The 22824-nt window shown below is 42.4% G+C and overlaps 2 protein-coding genes across 6 annotated transcripts; one reads left to right on the forward strand and one right to left on the reverse strand.

The window, feature by feature from the left end:
* Positions 1-1879: 1879 nt before the first annotated feature.
* LOC112220743 (protein FAM53C) lies at positions 1880-8179 on the reverse strand. 2 transcript variants are annotated; one of them, XM_024382604.1, is made up of 5 exons: positions 8078-8179; positions 5397-5625; positions 5237-5297; positions 4315-5117; positions 1880-3265 (listed from the first exon to the last, which is right to left on the reverse strand). In XM_024382604.1, exons 2-5 carry the CDS (start codon positions 5475-5477, stop codon positions 3023-3025), a joined length of 1188 nt encoding a protein of 395 aa, XP_024238372.1. In that variant the 5' UTR covers positions 5478-5625; positions 8078-8179; the 3' UTR covers positions 1880-3022. The 2 variants fall into 2 exon arrangements, with proteins under 2 accessions (XP_024238372.1, XP_024238373.1); XM_024382605.2 differs by having other exon boundaries at positions 8086-8141.
* Positions 8180-8697: 518 nt separating this feature from the next.
* phykpl (5-phosphohydroxy-L-lysine phospho-lyase) lies at positions 8698-22149 on the forward strand. Of its 4 annotated transcripts, XM_024382608.2 has the most exons (14): positions 8724-8875; positions 8991-9105; positions 17082-17177; positions 17328-17487; positions 17594-17668; positions 17768-17855; positions 17946-18062; positions 18234-18316; positions 18504-18729; positions 18851-19005; positions 19171-19260; positions 19464-19594; positions 21124-21166; positions 21912-22149. In XM_024382608.2, exons 4-14 carry the CDS (start codon positions 17372-17374, stop codon positions 21997-21999), a joined length of 1212 nt encoding a protein of 403 aa, XP_024238376.1. In that variant the 5' UTR covers positions 8724-8875; positions 8991-9105; positions 17082-17177; positions 17328-17371; the 3' UTR covers positions 22000-22149. The 4 variants fall into 4 exon arrangements, with proteins under 4 accessions (XP_024238374.1, XP_024238376.1, XP_024238375.1 ...); XM_024382606.2 differs by lacking the exon at positions 17082-17177 and having other exon boundaries at positions 8698-8875; positions 8987-9105; XM_024382607.2 differs by lacking the exon at positions 17082-17177.
* Positions 22150-22824: the final 675 nt, after the last annotated feature.

Here is a 22824-nt window from a genome sequence, read left to right on the forward strand (position 1 = left end):
TCAAAACTTGAGACATCTGTGGCAATGTTAGGTGAAACATGGGATCAACACTTTATATGTTGCGTTTATATTTTTGTCCAGTGTACAAATTGGTTTCCTTACCCTGTAAGCATTACGGACAAGGTGTGACAGCAATCCACGTTTTGGTTAGCAATGGGGAGTGTGCATTCTTCTCTTGATTCCGCTCTGTTCAAGTTTATTTGCCACAGGTCTGTGAATCTGTGCGTGACAGTAGGCTGTTCGAGATTGCGCAGATTGAATATGCACTGTTCCAAAAAGTCACATTTGGGTTTGTATGGTCATGAAAAGTCATATGAATTTGTTTCAAACCTGTTTTTAATGTAATTCATGAAATCCCACTTTTAAATATGATCAACCAATAAAAACAACTACATATCAGCCATTATCGTTTTGACCCTTCAGTGTATGTCTGTGAAGCTGCCTTTTGTGCACCAGTGCGAGTGGCCCGTTGCCCGAGCAGCAGGTATACAATAATGACAGACTAACTAGATCGTCAATTCAAAACATAACTTGTAGCAGTTATCTCGCTAGTTAACTATAGCTAACTAAGCATGTGCATAGATCTCCCCTGAAAAATCCATATTTGAGCCTTATATATTAACACGTCTAGTTAGATACTGTGCATTGAAGTAGCCTACCTTATCCATTTCACCCATGATTTATTGAATGAGGGAATAACTTTATTAAGACCATAGTATTAACCACATTGTAGCCTAAAAATCAGCTCCTCAACAGGACCTTGATAAGCAGACTTGGGTGTTTCCTGGCTGGATCAAAAGCCAAGCATGCACACCCAGAAGCTCTCCAGATGGAAGGTTGACCACATGTTGACAACATGTAACAAACAGTGCAGTTCTATGTAGGGGGCTAAGTGCCTTGATCAAGGTCACAATGGCATGGGATCAGACACAGCAGCTTTCCAGTGCCGATAATGCTTACTTGTTCATTCATGTAGGCTATAAGTCATGAAAAGTTGGTTAAAAGTAATGGAAAATGTGTCTAAACCATTAGCAGTGAATAATCAGAGGTCTCTATAGCTATAGCATAATGTCATTTGTGAATTTTGGTGAATGTAGTCTAATGGACCGACTTGGAAAGACAGCTCCTGCACTTATTCCATGCCAAGTCAAGCACGGCTTATGTTCAAATCATCTATAGGTTGCTTTTTTTGAGCTTCAAAATACATTTTTAGATACTTTCAGATGATTTGGACATAATGCGTGAAATATGCTAATATCGTTCCTATGACTAGAATGGGACTTGTGCCAGAAATTCTAAAATAATATCATTTGGAAGCTAAACCAAATATGGTGGATAAATAAGATATTGTAGTTTATGTGGGGGTGGGGGCAATAAGTAGACCATTTCTATTTCAAATCTTCAATCGTTGATTAAGACAGGTGGGTTCACTCCCAAGTGTCGCATGTCATGAAGACACTCACCTGTCTTGATCAATGAGATAAGATTTGAAACAGACAATATGTAGGCAGACACACTGTTTGATTTCTACATGGAGAAACAATAAATCATTTTAATAAATTCAAACAAACCCCCTGCAACTGGACACAGACATTTTAGAAGGTACATGTATGGCCAAATCGAGAATGAAGATGGTGATACTAAATCAAGGCTGGTCGAAAATTCTTTCTGCTGCTATGACTAACAGTACCTATCCAGTAATGGCTAATGGAGCATCACATTAGCCCGTTATCATTTGCTAATCCAAAGCATGGATTCCCGTCATACCTTGTCCATAGACTGCTTAGAGGGTAATGAAACCAATATGCAATTTTATCATTTGGGTGAACTATTCATTAAAAAAAATCTCCCATTGAAAGAAACACAGGACAAGGGGGGGTTTCTTGCAAAATTATTCTCTAATAAACTTTATTTGTACACAAATTGTGTAAGAGGACAACTTCCATCTGAAAACATACAATACAAATTTTCTCCGAAAGGCCACCAATCCTTTGCATCTCACTACTGGTTTCTTCTCACACAAAATGGTTTCCACCTGACCACTGTACAGTACATTATTACATTGTGCCCTATAGGATCCAACTGCAGCAGAGTCAATTATTCAAATCCTATTACAGTGCAAGTGTGATCTGTTCATTAGTGGGAAACAGAATGGAGACGAAAGAAATAGAATCTATGTTCCATTTCTATGGGCGACCAAGGCGAAAACATCTGGATGTTATGAACAAAAAACGGCAACAGCTTATTTTTATAGTGAGCTTAAGGCATGATGAATGTACAATGTTGATTTCATCCAATGATGGATAAGTGGTTTGGAGAACGAATGAATGCATTATTGTCCAAGAAGTATGGGGAAAGGAAGCAGTAAAGATCCAGTCGCCAGCTGAGGAAAGCCCTCTTTGTATCCCTTTACTGGTGTGGGTATTCCACAGGGCCAAATCAAAAGCACCAGAAAGTAGTAGTAATAAACCCATGAAAACAGATGTGTGTGCAGGCTTCTGCTTGTGTAACAGTTTCAGAGGCCTTCGATCAGCAACGCAACTGACCATACTTTCAGAAATGTACAACGGCGACAGGAGTGTCCACAGAAATCTAACTGCATCATTTTTATAATGGTATTTATCAGTCGTACACCAACTATCCAGATGATTGAAAAGTGCCTATTTTGTACCTTCAGAATTCATAATTTCTTAGCCTTTATCTCCATTGGGTTTCTGGGTATACACATTTACCCATAGAGTATGGTCACGCAGAATTACATTGTCCCAAAATGCTGAATAACACAACGTTGTCAAAGTTACTCTAGCATTACAATAATGGTAATATTGATTCTTATTAGTCTACAGTCAGCCAGTGATATGAAGGGTCCCTTGTGTGGCCCCTAGGAAGGCAGCAGGTTCCTGAGGGCTCAGCCAGGGGTGTGCATTTATTTATTTTACCTTCATTGAAAACATTTATATAAAGTGTGTGTTGTGGATATGATTATGAATATCAATCACACAGAGAGCACCAGGGACCTCTTTCAGTTCTCCTCAATGAGGTTCAAGTCCAGTTCTGTGCAGTCTCTCTCAAACACACTCTGCTGTCCAGCCTCTAGCACACCCATATGTATTTTCTCTTCCTCCTCCTCACTTTCACTCAGCGGTCCAATGCTGGTTCTTCCCAGGAGGTCTGCAGGTGAAAAGGTTCCTCTGAAGTCCCCTAAAACAGGTTCCAGACCAATGCAAACGGCCGCTCCACACACCAGGGGCTCCCCACTGCGAATCTAAAACACAGGACATGGAAGAAAACAATAAATACAGCATCTTCATAGTTCAATTTTATTTATTTTTTAATATATATATTTTTAAATCAGCTTTATATGAAACTAATAGGCATGCAACTGCAACAGCGTTTAGTATTTTCCATGGTTATTCAAAATACCATGTGTGAGAACCTCAATGTCCACCTAAGGACGGTCTATGAAAATCATATGCAAATGTATCAGACTGTCTGGACAAATGTTCTGGCTATTTCCTCATCCTGCACAGAGACCCCAGCCAGAGCTAACTTTGTGCAGTCCCTTTATCTTTTTACACCAGCAAGGCAGCCATTTCATAAACCACCACCCACCATCTTAAAACATGACAAGGACACACAGCCAGCTGCAAAACCCAGCAGCAGCTTCAATCACACCCCCAGGTCCAATGCCCAGAAGGCCATAAAAATGAACTGGGGGTGAAAGAAAAATCGCAAAAGAGAAAGGAGAAGTGATGACATCACTCCTCAGAACAGGAAGTCAGTAGTGTTGCTCAAATCCAGTGGTTAAATATAGATGGCTGGGTGGTGGTGGATGTCCATAGGGGCAAGCAATTGGTCATGGGCATGCATCAACGAACGGACACAGGAATGCAAGGGTCAGCCCAAAAACACACATACACGCCGGGTCAGGGCAGTGAGGCTACATAGCCAGGCAGCACAGTCCCAACACCACACCCTGAACCCAAATCCAGACTGGTCTGGCGGGGACAGGAATGTGAGAGCAGTAGTTCTGTCTCATGAGGGGAGAGCGATTCAGAGAACCAGAGCCAGAGGCCCATTTCTCCTCGCTAATGATCCCAACATAAACACTCTGGTCTATGGGGAGAGGCAGGAGAGCTGGGAGGGCCGCTTTAGGCCTCCAGCCACTCACAGGCAAATTAAGTTTGCTCTGACTAAAGGAGAACTATGAGCAGTTTCTACTAAAATGGTGCATGCTATGCATTTTTGGCTCTATATATTGCATTTATCTTATTTAATAGGCCTTAAAACTGATGTACATCCCATCCAGCGCACCTGAGTCATCTTGCTGAAGTCAAGGCCGGGCCTGGTGTAGTTGGGGAGTGTGTCTGGGTCATGGCGTCGCTTCAGGCCGGGCTTACGTAGATCACAGGGCTGAGAGTGGCAGCGTGGGAGACGGAGGGGCAGGACACGCCTTGAGGACGATGGGGTACTACAGGCCGAGGAGGGAGTGGGGGAGGGGGCCGGGGCCTCCATCCCAATGTAGCGACTAGCTAGAGCTGGAGAGGGCTGGGGGGGCAGGATGTGCACAGGGGACAGGGAGAAGCGGCGCTGCTGCAGGGGCCGACAGGAACTCAGCGTGGCCGGGGAGGAGGAGCAGGAAGAGGGGAATAAGCCTGTGCAGCTCTCCCTGGGCGGGTCATAGTGGTCCCAGGAAACACTCCAAGGGATAGGGGAGTCCGGGGACAGGGCCAGGCTGAAGAAGGTGGGACTGGAGGAGGAGTGCAGGGAGGAGGTGAGGGAGGAGCTGGGGCCTCGGAGGGGTACGGAGCCCAGCAAGGAGCCAACTCCCATGCCGGCCACCCCCCCACCACTGTGGCAGCGGCGCTTGACGGGGGTCCAGATCTTGGAGGCGCTGGGGCGCCAGGGGGTGCGGTAGCGGGACAGGTCCTCAGGGACGGACAGGGAGCGACAGTGGCGTTTGGGGGGAGGAGGGGGCAGCGGCGGGGAGTTCTGTAGGGACATGTTTGTCACAGAGGTGCTGGGGAGAGGGGTTCCTAGGGGGTCCAGGGAGGACAGGACAGAGGTGGCATCCTGCAGATGGGTCTTGGAGGATGGGAACATAGACCAACTGCTCTCTGTGGAAGTGAAACAAACCAAAAACATGACTCAATGTTGGCCCTTCCAAGTTAATGATTTAGCGGGAGCTTTGAATGAGACAACTTTATTAAAGTTTCAGGAATTAATGGATCCTTACCTGGAGTCAACCCATACCCGCGCCAACACACCGTGGGGCTAGAACCCACTTCAGGCAACGACTGAAACAAAGCAACGAAGATAAGGGATTTATAGCAATGGTAATTCCTCATAGAAGAAGAGCTACAAAACAGCCAGTCTGTATCACATGGCATGCTCACCACATTAAGAGAGAAAGCCCTGCGATAAGGGGGCTCCTCCAGATTCTGTCTGCGGAGCTGCTCTGTGATGAGCGTCACCATGGTGACACACTGATGCCAATGAGGAAGGGGTGGCGCTTGTCAGTCAGACTGCTGGGGAGGTTAGTGGTGTCCCCTCCCCACCTCAACTGGTCAGACTGACCCTTCCAACCTCACTGAGATAATGTCATCAACAGCTTCATCATCTCATCTGAACAGGGAAAGAGTAAGCAGAGCATCCACATTTTAATGCCGAGTAGTAGACCATACTCAAGAGTTATTTTACCAGGGATTGGAATAACACATCAATATGAGCATCATGGATAGAGAATGATTGGGTGTGCAAGTCAATTTCCTGTTAATCCCACAGCTTTGCGTTGGGTAATACCAGGAATGTGCGTGTGTGTGCACGAATCATAAAGTGGCAGGATACTTACTGTACTTGGAATCTGTTCTCCCGCTTACAAGCATGCAACACTCGCGTGCAGATATTTTGACATCGTTTTGTGAGAAGACCAAAAGGAGGAAGAGTGACCACCGCCCTAATGAGTGTTCTATAACTCTTATCTGGTAAGGCAGGAGACAGACTAGGACATAGGCTAGCTCCTGCCTCAGATGAAAGGTACGCAAAGTAACAGCAGAAGTGCAACCTCAAAAAGCGATGTTAAGAACAGTAATCCGATACATTCCAGAAAACATTAATTTTCTTTGTGAGAATACAAACAAAATAATTTATTAGCTGCACAGATGTAGAGTTCAGGGCAATACCAAGGCACATTATAGGCAAGTGGGTCCAATTCAAAGTGAGTGCTAATAGTGTGGCCCTTGTAGAGGGCTGTGAGGAGAATGGAGGGGGAGGGAGAGCGAGAGCGAGAGCGAGAGGAGGAAAAGAGGGGGAGGATGGGGGAAGTGTGTGAAACAGAGGGGGATTGGGGCCATAGGCATGCCATGCCCACTCTGAGACAGACAAAAGGGGGAAGAGAAAGTGGAAAATGGGACTAGGACCTTAAAATGACCAAGGCACAGAGAAAACAAAATATGCATTAAAGGACCCGAGCACAACTAAGCACCATGCAGTGACAAGCAAAACAAGGTGCCAGTTAGTGTTGTTCGCCGACACATTCCACACCATGCATCCCCCCCATGCAAATGCCAGAGTCAGTCAGCTTTAAAACAAACGTAACAGTTATTGAAACTAGACACACCCTATGGGAACACACTGATTCTCTGCTATACAAAGTCCCACACCAAATAAGACCGGCCCAGATACAACACTTGACTAGTCATTGCAACCTTTGCACTGTTCTGTATAAATATTGTGCACAACGAAACCAAAAGTTATAAAACCAACAATTGATAAACCACTTCCAACTGCCTATGCAGTCATCCCAATGTGGGTGACAAGAGGTCTCTCTCATTTTGTGAACTATGGGGAGTTTCCACCACCTACTAGCCACTGTTGCTTTAAGTGCTTAGGCTTAGGGGGCTGTGTGGCCTACAGGGACTTGGTTTCCATGTGGCAAGTTAATTCTACAGCACATGAAAAACGCAACACTAAATACAACTCAAAAGCTGGTGGCATGGACGAGCCATTTGACAGATAAGCTAACTTAATAAGTTCCATGACTGGACTTAGTTTGTGGGAGAATCATCACTAACACACGTTACATGTCAAACCTATCAAACAGTTACAAATGCTAGTGACTAAAACGTGAATGGTAATGTTAATCATAAGAAGTTTGGTTTTAAATGGCACACGTGTTCCACTCACTGACAAACCCATACAGTTAATTTAACAGAACCTCAACATGTTTCGAAAGACGTTAAAGCTTGCAAGTTGGCAGGCAACTCATTTTGGAAGTTAACAAAGCAAAGTCTCAAATCAATAATAGGAGTGCTTGGTAAACCGAGATACATGTGGTCAGCTCTGAGGTCTCCATCTTCTGATCTAGCTAGTTAGTTACCAGCTAGTAACTACTTACCTAGTAGTAGGCAAGCTAGCCTACTAACGCTACAACAGATTATGTGATCTTGACCAATTGGATTGTTGCATGCTAATATGAATAGGCTAACTAGTAGCAATATGGCATGGTGCCCGTTAGCAAGCAACTTACAAATGTATGACATTAAATTTGGTCATCATCCCAAATACGAGGCTTAGAGGCTAATGATAGCTACGAAAGCAATTAGCTAGTTACCGTTAGCCAGCAGCAATACGGTCTGTGCCGTGGGCCAACCAGGCATCTGGCTAGTAATTAAACGTAACAGTTTGCAAGTTCTGACAAACTAGCCGGTCAGTCTTGACTAACAAATTGCAGTATCACCACAAGCATATCGAGCTAAGCTAGCGGTTATTCATTTGGCCTACATTAGCTGTCCAGGTCAGATAACGTTAACTTGACAGCCACCTAGTTAGCTAGCAAGCCGACTCAAGTCCAGCTAACTTTAGCTAGCATGAACATTCAGCCAGTGGGAACTGACAGTCTGATTTATCACTCCGCTAGCAATTATTAGCTAGTTTGCTATGTTGTCATGCTTACGCATCTAATTGTCAGCGTATCGGAATTAATTCACATATCGGTATAAGAAATGTAGCTTAAAATGACGTTGATTATTGACAGTAACACAAGACTGCTTCGTAGCTAGCTCGATGATTAATTTACCTGCCCACCTTGTCTCCTTAGCAACCGAAAGCAGCACGGGGTAGTTGATGGCCTTGCACTGAATATATAGCCATCGGAACAAACCATTAAAAAGGGGTGGTTGAAACGTCTAACATGCTTGTATCTTTATTATACAAAATCTATTCATATCACAATCCATCTAGGAATTAACTATATATTGTCTCCGAAATGCAATGTAAATCTTAAACGTGAAAAACGTTTTGCTTTTTAATTCTTGAAAATCACCCCCCTATTGTTCTGAAAGTAGAAAAAAACAGACAAAGTATTCTAAAGAAAAACGCATCGAGTACTGTACAGCATTTTTCTGCGATAATAAGTCAGCAATGTGTCTGTTGGGTTGGTCTTTGCCACTACCACAGTTTTAATTAGTCATTTTGAAAATGAATGTGCCCGGCGAGATTCCAGCTCTCTACAAAAACATGTTTTGAACTCTGGGTAGTGTAGTTTGTCAAATTTTCGTGACGATGAGGTGCTGTGAATTAATTACAACTTTTTGCATGGGAAAGAAACACACAAAAAGACAGACACATTATTCGTTAAAAAAAAAATATATATATATATATAATATTATAATCCAGAATGCGCCAAAGTCATTCAGACAGACGCATGCGCAGTTATGAAAATCCACGTGATTTCTTCTGAAAGTTGTTATGACGGAAAAGACAACTAGAAACTGGAGTTTAATTTAGTAATACAAACTAAGAGAAACGCAGTGAAAATGGCGTTGGAAATGTTCAGGAAAGAAGAGACTCTTGCAATGAGAAAGAAACTGATTGGGTATGTAACTGTGTTTGACTTGAAGAAACTCAAGCTGGCAGCAACAACGCTTGGCCCTCGTATGAAATTATGCACTGACATATAACATGGTTTAAATTATGTCTCTCCTAGGCAGTCTTGCAGACTCTTCTATTCAGACGATCCCGTGAAGATAGTCAGAGCCAGAGGACAGTATTTGTATGACGAAAATGGCAAGCGGTACTTGGACTGTATCAGCAACGTTCAGCACGGTAAGAGACGCATCTATAGAGCTCGCCAACTTGTAGTACAACAAATCGGAAATGATATACCTCAGGATCGTTCAGCCATTCCTATGTGCAAAATTAATGGGAAATGAATAGTTTTGGAATAAAGTTAAACGCCGAAAATAAAGTCTGAGGTTAACACCGCATCATAACCTGGTAATGACCACCTGACTACAATTTATTACCTATACTCTTAGAAAAATAGGTTCCTAAAGGGTTCTTCGGCTGTACTCTTCTTGGTTCTAGGGAGAAGGCTTGTTGGTTCCACGTATAACCCTTTTGGGTTCCATGTAGAACCGTGGAAAGGTTCCTACTTACCTGAAACCAGAAAGGTTATCCTATGGGGACAGCCGAATAACCCTTTTAGGTTCTAGATAGCACCTTTGTTTCTAAGTTTTACTGTAAAAAGTATTGCAGAGGATAAAGTAGGATATTGAAAACATTGTTCATTACATTTCTACTTGTTTCCATAGTCACCAATTAAAGTTAATCTGCAACATATTCAAGCAATGGCAAAAACAAATCTATTATCACAATTTTTTGCACATCTGCATACAGTAATAGTTTCATAATTCACCCACAGACATTAATTACATGCATAGAAAGACTGGGACACGGACTATATAAAGGCCCATTGTTTTATTTGATTAGTGATTCATACGAGTGGTGCGATGGGGTAGGTTGTCATCAAGGACCTCTGAGCACAGAAGGCGATCTGGTAGCGTAGTGGCCCCCTTCAAGAGTCATGCGATGGGTCAGATCTGCAGTGAAGAGAATCAGTGCATCACAACTTTATACATTTGAGATTTTAAAAGACAACTAGAAAATGACATTCTTGATGTAACTGTGGACTCAGCTGGCTAAAAATATTTCCATGGTACTAGTTAAAACGATTTTGTGGCAGTTATAGCTTAGAGATGTGTTCAAAAAAGAGCAACTTGCTCATGCACATACTTTGCGTCCTTCTCCACCACGGCGTTCAGGGACATATTTAAAGCCTTTCCAGAAGGCTGGTGAGTGAGTGCCTATTTAAAGCCTTTTAAAGCCTTTCCATTTTCCAAAAATAAAATAAATTAATGATTGGCATAATGTGGGCATGCAGGACAGTACATAACACACAGAAAAATATATTTAACAGTCTGAATGTACTACAAGTGGTAGCAAAGGCATGTTTGCTCCTCTGTTCCTTCATATTGAAGTGGGACATTACTTCCTTGGTCATCAATCTGAAACATTTTAAGAAAGAGGATATCAAAATTACACAGTAGTTGTGTAATTACAATTTTTAACTCATCTCCAAATGATAAAGTTTTGCTTAATCCTAATACATGTTTAATATTCAAACAACTTTACATAAACACACCGCTCCATAATCCTGAGGACATTGTCCCAGACAAAGGTTCCCCCAATTGAAGACAGCTTGGCAGTCTTAAAAAAAGAATGCCAAATGCAACAATTCAAGTATGTTTAAAGAGACAATCAAATATTATCTTGTTCAAAAGTTATGTCTGTCATATCATTCCTGCAACAAACATTGTTAGAAATGGGTGCAATTGGCAAATCTAGCTACATGTTGAACTTCCATCCTATCAGGCCAGGGGCACAATGTATGAATGGTTGGATCAGAATCGCCATTGTAACATTGTTAGAAATGGGTGTACAGTGCATTCGAAAAGTATTCAGACCCCTTGACTTTTTCCACGTTTTGTTACATTACAGCCTTATTCTAAAATTGATTAAATAAACATTTTTCCTCATCAATCTACACACAAATACCCCAAAATCACAAAGTGAAAACAGGTTTCTAGAATGTTTTGCAAATGTATTGCAAGTAAAAAACAGAAATACCTTATTTACATAAGTATTCAGACCCTTTGCTATGAGACTCAACATTGAGCTCAGATGCATCCTGTTTCCAGTGATCATCCTTGATGTTTCTACAACTTTATTGGGAGTCCACCTGTGGTAAATTCAATTGATTGGACATGATTTGGAAAGGCACACACCTGTTTATATAAAGGTCCCACAGTTGACAGTGTATATGTCAGAGCAAAAACCAAGCCATGGGGTCAAAGGAATTGTATGTAGAACTCAAGATCTGGGGAAGGGTACCAAAAAAATTCTACAGCATTGAAGGTTCCCAAGAACACAGTGGCCTCCATCATTCTTATATGGAAGAAGTTTGGAACCACCAAGACTCTTCCTATAGCTGGCCACCCGGCCAAACAGAGCAATCGGGGGAAAAGGGCCTTGGTCAGGGAGGTGACCAAGAGCCCGATGGTCACTCTGACAGAGCTCCAGAGTTCCTCTGTGGAGATGGGAGAGCCTTCCAGAAGGACAACCATCTCTGCAGCACTCTACCAATCAGGCCTTTATGGGACTGGGAGACTAGTCAGAATCGAGGGAAAGATGAACGGAGCAAAGTACAAAGAGATCCTTGATGATAACCTGCTATGTCGTTCCCATAGCAACGATTAAAACATTCCCTAACCAGAAACTGTGGATTGATGGCAGCATTCGCGTGAAACTGAAAGCGCGAACCACTGCTTTTAATCAGGGCAAGGTGTCTGGTAACATGACCGAATACAAACAGTGCAGCTATTCCCTCCGCAAGGCTATCAAACAAGCTAAGCGTCAGTACAGAGACAAAGTAGAATCTCAATTCAACGGCTCAGACACAAGAGGCATGTGGCAGGGTCTACAGTCAATCACGGACTACAGGAAGAAATCCAGCCCAGTCACGGACCAGGATGTCTTGCTCCCAGGCAGACTAAATAACTTTTTTGCCCGCTTTGAGGACAATACAGTGCCACTGACACGGCCTGCAACGAAAACATGCGGTCTCTCCTTCACTGCAGCCGAGGTGAGTAAGACATTTAAACGTGTTAACTCTCGCAAGGCTGCAGGCCCAGACGGCATCCCCAGCCGCGCCCTCAGAGCATGCGCAGACCAGCTGGCCGGTGTGTTTACGGACATATTCAATCAATCCCTATACCAGTCTGCTGTTCCCACATGCTTCAAGAGGGCCACCATTGTTCCTGTTCCCAAGAAAGCTAAGGTAACTGAGCTAAACGACCACCGCCCCGTAGCACTCAGATGATTGTGGACTTCAGGAAACAGCAGAGGGAACACCCCCCTATTCACATCGATGGAACAGTAGTGGAGAGGGTAGCAAGTTTTAAGTTCCTCGGCATACACATCACAGACAAACTGAATTGGTCCACTCACACAGACAGCATCGTGAAGAAGGCGCAGCAGCGCCTCTTCAACCTCAGGAGGCTGAAGAAATTCGGCTTGTCACCAAAAGCACTCACAAACTTCTACAGATGCACAATCGAGAGCATCCTGGCGGGCTGTATCACCGCCTGGTACGGCAACTGCTCCGCCCTCAACCGTAAGGCTCTCCAGAGGGTAGTGAGGTCTGCACAACGCATCACCGGGGGCAAACTACCTGCCCTCCAGGACACCTACACCACCCAATGTTACAGGAAGGCCATAAAGATCATCAAGGACCCGAGCCACTGCCTGTTCACCCCGCTATCATCCAGAAGGCGAGGTCAGTACAGGTGCATCAAAGCTGGGACCGAGAGACTGAAAAACAGCTTCTATCTCAAGGCCATCAGACTGTTAAACAGCCACCACTAACATTGAGTGGCTGCTGCCAACACACTGACACTGACTCAACTCCAGCCACTTTAATAATGGGAATTGATGGGAAATGATGTAAATATATCACTAGCCACTTTAAACAATGCTACCTTATATAATGTTACTTACCCTACATTATTCATCTCATATGCATACGTATATACTGTAGTCTATATCATCGACTGCATCCTTATGTAATACATGTATCACTAGCCACTTTAACCATGCCACTTTGTTTACATACTCATCTCATATGTATATACTGTACTCGATACCATCTACTGTATCTTGCCTATGCTGCTCTGTACCATCACTCATTCATATATCCTTATGTACATATTCTTTATCCCCTTACACTGTGTATAAGACAGTAGTTTTGGAATTGTTAGTTAGATTACTTGTTGGTTATTACTGCATTGTCGGAACTAGAAGCACAAGCATTTCGCTACACTCGCATTAATATCTGCTAACCATGTGTATGTGACAAATAAAATTTGATTTGATTTGATTTGATATAAAGCACTCAGGACCTCAGACTGGGGCAAAGGTTCAACTTCCAACAGGACAATGACCCTGAGCACACAGCCAAGACAATGCAGAAGTGGCTTCAGAGCAAGTCTCTGAATGTCCTTGAGTTGCCCAACCAGAGCCCGAACTTGAAACCAATAGAACATCTCTGGAGAGACCTGAAAATAGCTGTGCAGCAACGCTCCCCATCCAACCTGACAGAGCATGAGAGGATCTGCAGAGAAAAATGGGAGAAACTCCACAAATACAGGTGTGCCAAGCTTGTAGCATCATACCCAAGAAGACTTGAGGCTGTAATCACTGCCTTTACTGAGTAAAGGGTCTGAATACTTATGTAAATCTGCTATTTCTGTTTTTTTAATTTTAATAAAATGAAAAAAATAATAATAATCTAAAAACCAGTGTTTGCTTTGTCATTATGGAGTATTGTGTGTAGATTGAGGGAGGGAAAAAATGGTTTAATCCATTTTAGAATAAGGCTGTAAGGAAAAAAAAAATGTGGAACAAGTCAAGGTGTCTGAATACTTTCCGAATGCACTGTAATGTTTGAGTGAGCGAGGAGAATGAGAAAGAGAGAAATGTGAGAAACTATACATGACTCAGCAAGGGAGGTGTCTGTTGATCAGGACACAGGTTTTGCAACTGAAAAAAAGGGGGAGTTAAAATTGTATTTTTTTTGCTTTACAAACATATGTTATTAGAAGCAGTGCTATTTCAATTGGGTTTACTTACACTACACTCTTAGGAAAAAAAAGGTTCCAAAAGGGTTCTTCGGCTTTCCAAAGGGTTCTTCTGCTGTCCCCATAGGAGAACTCTGTTTGGTTCCAGGTAGAACCATTTTGCGTTTCAGGTATAACCCGTTTGCGTTCCATGTAGAACCCTCTGAGGAAAGTGTTCTACATGGAATCCAACATAGTTCTATCTGGAACCAAAGGGTTCTACCTGGAACCAAAAAGTTATTCAAAAGGTTTTCCTATAGGGACAGCCGATGAACCGTTTTAGGTTCTAGATACCACCTATTTTTTCAAAAGTGTAAGATTAGGCAATCATGGGAAGCTGAATAGCATGTCTCTTGGGTAATCCAGTCTCAGTGAGACCTAATCCAGAGAAAAAAAGTATCAAACAGAAGACAAAATATATCAAACAGAAGACAAAATAACATCTAGCACACAACTTACTGTCAATGACTTACTTGTAAAGACAAAGACGAATCATGATTAACCATTGCCTAAGCTCTTCACTAAGTTAGACTTAGCCTAGCAAGTACATCGACCATGTTCTTCAGCAATCTGGCAGTGAGGCAGATGGAGAGAGTGATAGACAACAAAACATAGGCTAATTACATTTCTTAGTCAGCAGGCTGGGTAACTTCAGTACTCCTTCCCTTTGTTCACTCCTCCATCCTTCCAAGCTAGAAGATTCCTGCAAAAAAAATAAAGAATTGAAAAGGCAGTTAAGAGGTGTAACATTAGAATGAGTGTAGAGGAGGAGCAGGGATAGGCAAAATGAATTATATTGTCAAATACAAAATACACAAAAATAGAAGGATCTCTGATGAATGGGCTTCCGAGTGACCCTGGTTCAAGCATGAGGCTGTATCATAACCGGCCGTGATCGGGAGTCCATTAGGTTGGTGCACAATTGGCTCAGCGTCATCTGGTTTATGGGAGGGTTTGGCCGGGGTAGGTAAAATAAGAATTTGTTCTTTAACTGACTTGCTTAGTTAAATAAAGGTTAAATAAAAATGAATCAAGAAAATCTTCACAACCATATTGGGGGTACACATTTGAAGAATTAAACTACCTTACTGTCCCACACAATCAATGTTTCCTATATGTGTATTCATGTACCATCTCTCTCTCACACACAGTACCATCTATCTCTCTCACACACACACAGTCACACAGCTAGCATGACAAAATGTTGATATGACAACAATCTTTTCTATACGTGATTGTGATAACAATCATCTCTCCCCCCTCTCTCATACACACACACACACACATTGCTAGCATGACAACTTTGACATGACAATGTTTTCTAAAGTTATTGTGATCATCTTTCTCACTCACACGCGCAGAGAATACACACACACATTTGCTATTATTAACTGAACAGATATTCAAATGTCAATCTGTTTGCAAGCTAGCTACAACAAACACCTACAACAGGTAAAAATGAAGACTTAGCATATCCATGAAGGATTAGTCAGAGAGCTAATGTTAGCTAGTTAAAATTAGCCCTGCTGAGTTAGTTAGTTAGCAAGCTAGCTAATTATTCCTTGATGTGTTTCTCCCCAACAAAATGCCCCTTTACCTACAAAAGTTAAGCAATAATGCAGGAGAACAGGGACTACCACTTAGCAGTAAAATCTTTTAGACGTTTTTTGTGTACATTTTTAGAAACTGTTGTTGACTGATGTGCTCGTGCAAGCAGCCTGCTTGCACGCAGAGATCTATTACTGCTCGCGAGGCACAGATTCCCATACAACTTTTAACTGGAACTGATATGCCTGCCTCCTTATTTAGCTACTGAAATTAAATTACTGCACACATTATGTGAATTGCTTAAAGCCTTTAAGGAAAAATATAATAGCCATATTTTCAGGGTCAAATTCAGGTGCAATAATTTTAGAGTAATTAGTTGTGGAAATAATTGCGATTAAAAGTAGGGTTTTATAAATCCTGGTGGATTGTAGTATGCTTTTGAAATAAAAAGACAGGCCTATGTTTTATTTCTTAAATGAATAGTTAGTCATAATAGAACTTCCAAATAGAATTCAGAGAACAGAAGAAAAATGTGCAGCACAATAAACAGTAAAATTAGCTAACGCAAATAAAAAATTACCATTAGAAGCCAACACACACAGCAAGCTACCAGATATCATAAATTAACCATTATTTCACATTACTGCCATTTTACTGCATTTTAACAGCAGTGCATTTTTGTATGGGTATCCTGTATTATTGTGCATGTTTATCACCTCAACCAAATATTGTGCATATACACTTTTCAAATGGGTGGACTGTAACTATGAAAAACACTGCCATAGCCTGTAAAAACCAAAAGCATGTGTAGATTCCCTAAATTAGAGACCATCTCAAATGTTTGCTTTAATGACCTACCAACTTTCATGACTTGGGTGTGAAATAGATCACATTTCTTAGTTTTTTGTAAAATTGGCATTTCAACACCTGCCAAATAAAAACCTTAAATGGCCCTGCTCCTGAAAAAGTTAAATCGGGCCGGATAAGCTGAATTGGACTCTGCCCGGGTAGCAATATCCGGAGCCCAGAGTAATATTATTCTGCCCGGTCTGAATCATGCAAACCCTGCTGAAAAAGAACATTACTCTAACTGTAATAATTGTAATGCTTCTATATTATATTCAATGGGTGCATTTCCCACAAACACTATGCCCATGTTTATATAGATTCATGTCTTTTCATTGAGTAGCATATAGATACCTGGTCAGTAATTTCAATCAGATTTCAACCAAAAACCAGATCTCAACCAACATAAGACTTCTTTTTTTTTGTTCATATGTCAAAAATACATCTTAATCTGGTTGTGATCTGGTTATAAGACGTTCCGACAAGATTTCAACTAGTAAAAGCCGTCTTTATTTACGTCGTATGCCCTCTGGGTAAATGCTTCAAAATTCACCAAAAGTGACCCGATAAAGATGATCTAATAGAACAAAACGTTTAAGATTTCCTAAGCCTGTATTTACCACAGACCTTATTTTCGGCATTTATCCAACAACTCCATACTTTTTCCCATAGGCTTTGTTCAACAAACCATGGCGGAGTTAGTGCCTACAAAAAGATGCCATTACTGTTGCTCTCTATTGGTGACATTATTTTAATGCATCTGATTTGGTGAGTAATATTTTGTGAGGGCAAAGGTCACAGTCCAAAGCCCTTTGAACATTACAGTAGTACCACAATATAATCAACATGACAGTACCTCCTAGTGGTAATTGTATGTAACGAAATGTTGGGAACTTTGGATTGTTGTTGCACCTACAGTGGGTCACTGTCATCCCAGCATCACACAAGCAGCCACGACGCAGATGGAGCTTCTGAATGCCAATTCACGCTTCCTTCACGACAATATAGTTCAGTATGCCGGCCGCCTCGCTGCCACTCTGCCCGACAAGCTGCGTGTCTTCTATTTTGTCAACTCAGGGTAAGACACCATGTCCTACAACCTATGACTTCCTCCTGAAACACAGCCCCAATGACATCCACGTAAGATATAGGAAGAATAATGTAATATGTATGTCTCCCAACAGCTCAGAAGCCAATGATCTGGCACTACGCTTGGCCCACCAGTACACCCAACATGAAGACGTCATTGTGCTTGACCAGTAAGGTTTCTCACATCACACAAAAACTACTACTAATCTCAGTGGATTTCTTCTCTAAAATGTACTTCTTCCTCTTTTCCCCCTCTTCCTCTATACTAGTGCATATCATGGGCACCTGACTTCGCTCATTGATATCAGTCCATACAAGTTCCAGAAGCTGACAGGACAGAAAGAGTGGGTTCACGTGGTGTGTAAGAGGATATATATAGCATGCCTCTATTTTTTGGCGTTTGCTACAAAAAGCTAAAATTGTAATTTTCCTGTTTAATCCTTACAGGCACCCATACCAGACACCTATAGAGGTATATTCAGAGAGGACCATCCCAACCCAGCCCAGGCATATGCAGATACTGTGAAGGATGTGATAGACAAGGTGCACCAAAAAGGTCGCAAGGTACAGTAAATACAATAGGTTTTGCATGGAGAAGGAAAGTTCGAAAATAGTCTCAATTTGGACACCGGGCGGGGTGTAATGCTGATTAGTGTAGTAACAGTGTAATAACAATGTTCAGTATTGTACTAATTCTATGGATCTAATAACTCAAAACTGACTTGCAACCTACAGGTTTCTGCATTTTTTTCTGAGTCATTGCCCAGTGTTGGAGGCCAAATCCTCTTGCCCAAGGGATACTCAACTAAAGTAGCAGAGTAGGTACTGCCTCTGAGCATAAAATATTAGTGCACTATTATACTGTACCATTTTCTCATCGGTGAAGAAAAGGACGAAGAGCCAAATCCTCATTTGAGTTTGGATTGAGGCCATTATGATACTAAAAGCTATTGCTTTTATCTTTGACATGTGACAGTGAGTGTTGGTATCTCTCTGTCTCGACAGATACGTGCGCTCTGCAGGGGGAGTGTTTGTGGCAGACGAGGTGCAAACAGGTTTTGGGCGTGTGGGCAGCCATTTCTGGGCCTTCCAGCTGCAGGGTGATGATTTTAGCCCTGACATAGTGACTATGGGCAAGCCGATGGGCAACGGACATCCCCTGTCATGTGTAGCAACCACAGCGGAGATCGCTGGGGCCTTCACAGCCAACGGAGTGGAGTACTTTAATACAGTGAGAAACTGGTGGCTGTTACAACCTATATTCTGCCTATTAAATCATGTTAGCCGTGCACAAACGTTCGTTAGGAGTCTCATCCCTAATCATGGTTTGTGGTTCTCCTGTGACTGTGCAGTTTGGCGGTAACCCAGTGTCGTGTGCCATCGGCCTGGCTGTCCTGGACGTGATTGAGAAGGAGGACCTGAGGGGGAACTCCTCAAGAGTAGGAGGACACCTATTGGACCGGCTGAGAGAGCTACAGACCAAACATCCAATCATTGGAGACGTCCGGTAGGGTGCCTACGACGTGGATTATGTGAAGGGAATGTCTCTATAGTAACTACTCACATATGACCTTGCCGTCAACCTCATACTCTCTAGTCTACAGCATGATCCATTCGGAAATACTGGCTGAAGACAGTATACAATAACTGGCTTTGTGTTTACTCTTGGCAGTGGAGTGGGGCTGTTTGTGGGCTTGGAGATGGTCACCGACAAAGAACAGAGGACCCCAGCTACAGACGCAGCAGCGCAAGTTGTCAGAAGGTATGGGGTCAGACTGGTCATTCACTGCTGCGAGGCCTTGTGAAGCAACAACTATACAATCATATCAAAGTGTGTCAGTGTTTGCTGCAGTCACAATTCGGTGAAAAGTTATCACTATTCTTATTTTGGTATAAATCTTTGCATTATTTTTTAGAAGAGAACCTTTAAGCAGAAATATCCTTTGATCTCGTCTCCCTTTCCAGACTGAAAGAGGAGTATATCTGTGTCAGTACAGATGGCCCCTGGGAGAACATTGTCAAGTTTAAACCTCCCATGTGCTTCAGTATGGAGGATGCAGACTTGGTGGCAGACAGGATACACCACATTCTCACAGGTGACTGGAACACTTACCCTATAGCCCTGACTTATTACAATACTTTTACACAGTTCTATAGTATACATTTATTATACTTAAAAGGAAAGGTTCACCCATTTTGAATATTATATTGTTTTTGTGCGTCTGTGAGTGATGTTCTATCGATTCCCTGGGTCATTTCACGTTTATCTGAGTTATGGGCATTCAAGCAGGCAGAAATCCATCCTGTATGACGTAACACCGTGATAAAGTCTCTCACTGGAAGTTCATAGGAATACGACTTTTGGATCGTGAAAACGTCTATCATACATGTCACATTTCAATACTGTCCAATGTCTTCTGTTAAGTGAGCCATTGATTATATTTTTGCCATATTCCTACCTCGAGAAATATGTAATTTAACAGAGCCTAGCAAATGTTCCTATTTGTCTGCCTCTTTAGTCCAGGGTGCATTGCATAGTGCAGTTGCCAGAGATATTATAGAAAGGAGATAGGAATCCAATGAATGAAAGAACGTGTAACACCCAACCCAACAGACTGTCGCCCAATCGCGTTCCCGTTGTCATGCTGCATCACGCGGATACTAAGCTAATCATCACGTAATCCCTTCTCAAAGTCAGTATATATGTCGAGAAACGTGTCTATTTTCCTAGAAAGTACGTACTGTCACGATTCCAAAGCTATACGATATTAGATAGTAAGTTAATTATCTCAAACTCCCATTCACTCCTTGAAGGAAAGCGCCCCTTGTCCCAGAATCACACAGAATGCACCGTGCGACTTATTGACGTAGCATGGGCAACATTTTCTATCTGATCAAAAGTATTTTGCCGTTGCAAATGTTAGACTCCACTCTGTTTTTTTATTTCACCTTTAACTATGCAAGTCAGTTAATAATTCATTATTATTTATAATGACAGCCTACCCCGGCCAAACCCTAACGACGCTGGGCCAATTGTGCGCCGCCCTATGGGACTCCCAATCATGGCTGATTGTGATACAGCCTGGAATCGAACCTGGGTCTGTAGTGACACCTCTATTTTACAGCGAACTAGCTACTTTACATGCTGATATTGTCTTTGGTACTGTGGGTAGCTACGTTTGCTATGTAGCTAGCTAGCCAGCTAGCCCATAGAAAGCATTGCATTGTGGATTTTGTAGTCGACTGGAGCTGCAAAAGATTTCCACAACGATTTTCCATGTTGCTGCCAACCTTATTATAACACCAAAATGAAACATTTGTTCACAAAAAATATTGTTCCCACATAGTGATATTTAACACTGTAAATTAAAAGAATGAGTGATTTTGGGTGGATTTTTCCTTTAAGGAGACAAGAATACCCAGTCTTTTTAACCCAACTTAGACTCTACCACTGCAGTGTTTGCAGAACTGAAGGTTCAGGGAGCCTGCACCGACCCGATTCGTATATCTGCCGACTTCTGAACCAGGCCAATGGCAATTACACAACAGTCTTGAAGAATCCATACTACACACCACCTAAGCAGGTGTGTAGGGACCTGTTGACAATTCTACTTTTTCTTTTCAGACATGGAACGCAGTCATCAAAAACTGGACAGTGGAGATTTAAGGTTTGTACAAACCTGTAGAAAGATTTAATTGCATCAGACAGTAAGAATTGGTCACAATCAGGAGGAGTCAGAGGTAGTGTGATGTACTCCTCCAGGAGATTTCACTAACCGTTAACAGTGCATTTCTCAGACATTGGATTTCATAGGGCAGAGCATTGAGGCCCGTATCTACAAATCTCAGAGTAGAAGTGCTTATCTAGGCGCAATAGTTAAGGGCGCTGTACTGCAGCGCCAGCTGTGCCACCAGAGACTCTGGGTTCGCCGGCTACAACCGGGAGGTCCATGGGGCGACGCACAATTGGCCTAGCGTCGTCCGGTTTAGGGAGGGTTTGGCCGGTAGGGATATCCTTGTCTCATCGCGCACCAGCAACTCCCTGTGGCGGGCCGGGCACAAGGCACGCTAACCAAGGTTGCCAGGTGCACGGTGTTTCCTCCGACACATTGGTGCAGCTGGCTTCCGGGTTGGATGCGCGCTGTGTTAAGAAGCAGTGCGGCTTGGTTGGGTTGTGTATATGAGGACGCATGACTTTCAAGCTTAGTCTCTCCCGAGCCCATACGGGAGTTGTAGCGATGAGACAAGATAGTAGCTACTAACAATTGGATACCACGAAATTGGGGAGAAAAAGGGGCAAAACATTTTTTTTAAAGAACAAAAACAAAAAGGCTACACTGATCCAATATTGACATTCCTACTTTGAGGCATTTTGTGGATACGGTCCTAGAACTTGCATCTTTTGCTTTTCAGACGAACTGGAGTCATCTTGGAGGAAGACAAGGGAAGGAATGCAGAAGTATTCAACACAACTAATCTCACAGATCCATACCACAATTAAGGATACATTTTTTTTTTTTTTAATCATTAAGATTACACTACTAGATCTAACAACACAAGAATGGTTTGTGACAATTCATGAAGTGGAATTAGTGACTGCTTTTGATTCTGCATGAGGGACATAAGAGAAGCAGTGACATATGCAACAGAACGGCAATACATTTGTACTATAACACAATGTACATATGACTTTTGATCCTCCTCGCATTTATACTTCCCTGTGGAAATACAGTGCATTCGGAAAGTATTCAGACCCTTTGACTTTTTCCACATTTTGTTACGTAACAGCCTTATTTTACAATGGATGAAATCCTCAATCTACATACAATACCCCATTTTGATAATTGAAAGAAAATTAAAAAACAGAAATACTTTTACATAAGTATTCCTACCCTTTGCTATGAGACTCAAAATTGAGCTCATGTGCATCCTGTTTCCATGAATAAACCTTGAGATGTTTCTACAACTTGGAGTCCACCTGTGGTAAATTAAATCGATTGGACATGATTTGGAAATGCACACACCTGTCTATATGAGGTCCCACAGTTGACAGTGCATGTCAGAGCAAAAACCAAGCCCTGAGGTCAAAGGAATTGTCTGTAGAGCTCCGAGACAGGATTGTGTCGAGGCACAGATCTGCGGAAGGGTACCAAGAGATTTCTGCAGCATTGAAGGTCCCCAAGAACACAGTAGCCTCCATCATTCTTAAATGGAAGAAGTTTGGAACCACCAAGACTCTTCCTAGAGCTAGCCTCATGGAGGTGACCAAGAACCCATTAGTCACTCTGAAAGAGCACCATCCCTACGGTGAAGGTGGTGGCAGCAT

Source organism: Oncorhynchus tshawytscha, linkage group LG21 (genome assembly GCF_018296145.1).
Source record: "Oncorhynchus tshawytscha isolate Ot180627B linkage group LG21, Otsh_v2.0, whole genome shotgun sequence".
In the NCBI taxonomy this organism is placed as follows: Eukaryota; Metazoa; Chordata; class Actinopteri; order Salmoniformes; family Salmonidae; genus Oncorhynchus; species Oncorhynchus tshawytscha.